Source organism: Nothoprocta perdicaria, unplaced genomic scaffold (genome assembly GCF_003342845.1).
Source record: "Nothoprocta perdicaria isolate Ctin4 unplaced genomic scaffold, notPer1 scaffold_49, whole genome shotgun sequence".
Lineage (NCBI taxonomy): Eukaryota > Metazoa > Chordata > Aves > Tinamiformes > Tinamidae > Nothoprocta > Nothoprocta perdicaria.
The window spans coordinates 1340745-1342771 of record NW_020455743.1 but is presented as its reverse complement, the minus strand read 5'-3'; the positions used below and the strand labels follow the sequence as shown (position 1 = coordinate 1342771).

General features: G+C 45.5%; 1 protein-coding gene across 1 annotated transcript in view; it reads right to left on the bottom strand.

The window, feature by feature from the left end:
- GK (glycerol kinase) overlaps nt 1-224 on the bottom strand; it is a 34450-nt gene extending 34226 nt beyond the window's left edge. The window contains exon 1 of the mRNA XM_026047308.1: nt 85-224. Coding sequence (XP_025903093.1) covers nt 85-224 — 140 coding nt within the window. The remainder of the gene's footprint in view (nt 1-84) is intronic.
- Nucleotides 225-2027: the final 1803 nt, after the last annotated feature.

Here is a 2027-nt window from a genome sequence, read left to right as displayed (position 1 = left end):
AGGCGCGCGGGGCGCGGCGGGGGCGGAGGGGCGGGCCAACGGCGGCAGGGCGAGGGGGCGGGGCCGGGGAGGAGGCGGTCTCACGTGACGGCCCCCGGCGGCCGTTGAGGGGTGTGGCGGGCGGGAAGGGCCGTTGCCCGCGAGGGGAGGGCGGGCGGCGCGGGGGGCCCGGGTGCTCTCGGGGCGCCGCCATGGGCGGGCAGCGTGTCCGCGGGCGGTGACATCGCCAAGGAGACACTCGGGACTTGTGAGTCACCCTGTCAGAGCCGTGACGTCCATCTGAGAAATGTCAGCAGCCACGAAAGGGGGTGGTTCATYTCCCTGCGTCTCTCTGTGCATGAAGCAGGAATATTTAATAAACTTTAAAAAAAGAGAAAGATATGGATTCTCTTTTGTGTTACTACATGTTGGTAACTAGTGCTGCAAGAAAAACGGCTAGTGTTGCAAGACCAATGGCAGAATTGCAAAAGCCGATAATGCTGACTAAAGCAAGCAATAAGTTAACTAGGGAAATGTTGCAGCAAAGTGGCCTCCTCAGTCTCTAGGGAATAGATTTTTCTTTGTCCCAACTCCCCATTAGCAGTAGCTGTCAAAACTCATGGTATTTTGCAGGCACTAGTGTCCGATAAGCAGGATCTGACTGCTGCTGCTTAGTGATATTTTATGTGACATCTGATTCAGCTCTTCTGACAGGCCTTTCTTCTTGTTTTAATACTTCAGCGAGTATGCAGGAGCCGTGGCATGGATGCTGGCAATGCCACCTACTAATGCATAGTAGATGGCAAGTGACTTAATTGCAGCCTGTAATTAACTACACAGGAGTTTAGTTTTGGTAGCAGAACACCCCTGAGCCCAGCAGGCAAAGAAACAGCAAGATGCAAAACCTGAAACCAGGAAAATAGGATTCAGAAATAAGATCCATAGTTTTAAGAGTGAGAGTAAATGAGCACTGGGATCACCTACTAAGTGTTATGGAAATTTATTAATTACTCTAAAGTTTTATAACAAAGACTGCTATTTTTCCCCCCTAAAACTTCAAGTTTGTTTCAAAGACTATTTTGACCAAAAGGCTTTCCGTAGGCGATAAGAGAACAATGCAAAGTAGATTATATGGGAAAATCACAGAGACTTTTTCTGGCTTTGTAAGAGAACCTTTCATCTCTACCTGCTAAAAGCTGCCACACAGAGCGCCACAGGCAACTTGTGCTTTTCTACATTTTTTTTCCAAAGCCACAGGAAGTAACCGTTTGACACAGTTGACTTTAAAAGTGTATGTAAGATCAGGGCATCTCCATATAAATGAGGAATTAAGAACTGGGACTTGATCTCATAGGACCTTAGTTAAGTCTAAACTTGTTAATATAGGTCCTAGAAAAAGTATGTTTTCTCTTATGCACTCTTATTACACAACTGTATATTTTGTGTACAAATTGTGCACAACTGTAACTATGCCTACACTTGTGCGTATTCTACGCTCAATAAAATGTGCAATACAGTGTTTTGAACTTATTTTAACTCCAGATAGACGTAGCTCTATTGTGAGGAGAGCCTGAAGCCTCTAGGCATCCAGAGAGGGAGGTAGCAATGCCCTGACTGATGTTTGTACATGAAATACTACCCCACCCATGTAAAATTTATAAAGATCATGGAGTTACAGAAGCTTTCTCCGAGGTACAACTCATCATTTGCTTGGGTTTGTGGCAGTGTCTGTGTGTCACAGATCTGGAAAGCGAATGATTGGGAGGGGATGAAAGGGAGCCTAGCTATGCCATTTCCCTAATGCGAAGCCATCACTCAAGCAGGTGTGTCAAGAAGAATCTAGCAGAAATTGTATAACAAAATGTATAGAGTCAGAGAGCAGTTCATCAGACAACAGTGTATTCTTTATTCATTGACATTTCTTATTCATTTCAGTGTTTGAAGAGAACACTCTTTTCCTGTGGTATTTGGTTTTTGATACAGGAAAGCTGTTATTTGCAGAGTTACTAGTGGGCTCTGTTCCAAGGAAGTTGTTTGTAGGGGAGGGC